We start from the raw sequence: 1,396 nt of genomic DNA on the forward strand, positions 1-1,396 counted from the left end.
ATGAGTGAATGTTCAGCAAATTTTCATTTTTGGTGAACTATTCCTTTAAAACATATCATCCAGAACCGCTATACGAGGAAAACGAGCTACATACAAAGATCTAAATATATATGGCTCAGTATAATGCGGCATTAGCCACCATAAAGGGCAAAAAAAACACACCATCCCTTAATGGTGTGAAAAGCACATAGCTTTAATCAACCACAAAATAAAAGAGGCGGATGTTGAAGATCCTCAGAGAATTCGACTGGTGGCCAGTCTGATTATAACAGTGAAAATAAAGCAATAAAAAACAAGAGGACCTTTATCTTTTATTTCCTCCACAGTCCTTCAAAAAACATCCTGACCTTTTATGTTTTTTTTTGCTTGCCTGTTGCTGCCCCCTGTGGTCAGTTATGGTCATTGCATGGTCAGCCAGATCCAGCAGGCCCAAACGATCTGTTTGAACTGAAGCAGGTACACAGCCAGTGCCGTCTGCAGCTCTTCGCAGGCGCGCTGGGGTCTCCGGCGGTCCGTGCAGTACAGTGCTAGACCCAGCGCAGACAGAAGCAGGAATAGGCAGGTGAGCAGGGCCAGGTGCAAACGGCTCTGGGGAGTGTTGTAGACTGGAACACAAAATTTGAAATACTAAATTTGTTGCTGCGCAACTGTTTAAAACAGTGTAAAGCAGAGCCATATGACATGCAGAAAAAACATATCTAGCATGGCCACAAATTAAGAATTAGTTCCTTAATTTTCACAGCATTAATTCACAGCTACAATTTACTATTCATTACCTCGTTTTAGTTAAATCATGGCCACAAATTAAAAATTAGTTATCGCAATTTATTAATTCACTCTCTTGTTTCAGTAAATTGTGGCCATGGTGTGCTAATTCTTTCCCTCATTTTGATTTAATTAAAACAAGGGAACAAATTAGTACAACGTTGCCATGATTTACTAAGGAGGTGTTTACGCAACACCATTTTCAACTAAAAACAGAACACGTTTTATGTTTTGGCGATTCATTTACATGACAACTGCATTTTGGGGGCCTGCTAACAAACTTCTGAAAACATGTTTCAAAGTTTTTGAAAACGATTCGCGGTAAGCAAATTTGTGAAAATGGTGACGTCATGTGCATGTGTATCATGTTTGTGTAGTGTTTCTTTACAAAGTGACATTGCCAACTACTGGTCTGGCATGCATAATACAGCGATTTTAAGTCGTTTTCGCGGATCCCGTGTGAAAGACGATTGTTTTGGCAACATTGTTGTCTGTACATGAAAAATGTAAAGGAAGAACTTTTCTGTTTTTAGTAGATCATTGTTGTGTAAACGTACCCTAAATTGAGTAACTAACTAAAATGAGGGAACAAAATAAGTTGCGGGAACATGTTCTTATTTTGTGACCGCGA

The 1,396-nt window shown here is 39.2% G+C and overlaps 1 protein-coding gene across 2 annotated transcripts in view; it reads right to left on the reverse strand.

Annotated features, from left to right (window-relative positions):
• Positions 1 to 1,396, reverse strand: part of cunh14orf180 (chromosome unknown C14orf180 homolog) — a 34,324-nt gene continuing 32,928 nt past the window's right edge. For both annotated transcript variants that reach the window (XM_016475505.1, XM_016475506.1), the window contains one exon: positions 1 to 605. In XM_016475505.1, coding sequence (XP_016330991.1) covers positions 400 to 605 — 206 coding nt within the window. In that variant the 3' untranslated portion in view covers positions 1 to 399. The remainder of the gene's footprint in view (positions 606 to 1,396) is intronic.

Source organism: Sinocyclocheilus anshuiensis, unplaced genomic scaffold (assembly GCF_001515605.1).
Source record: "Sinocyclocheilus anshuiensis isolate Anshui unplaced genomic scaffold, SAMN03320099.WGS_v1.1 scaffold676, whole genome shotgun sequence".
NCBI classification, from domain to species: domain Eukaryota; kingdom Metazoa; phylum Chordata; class Actinopteri; order Cypriniformes; family Cyprinidae; genus Sinocyclocheilus; species Sinocyclocheilus anshuiensis.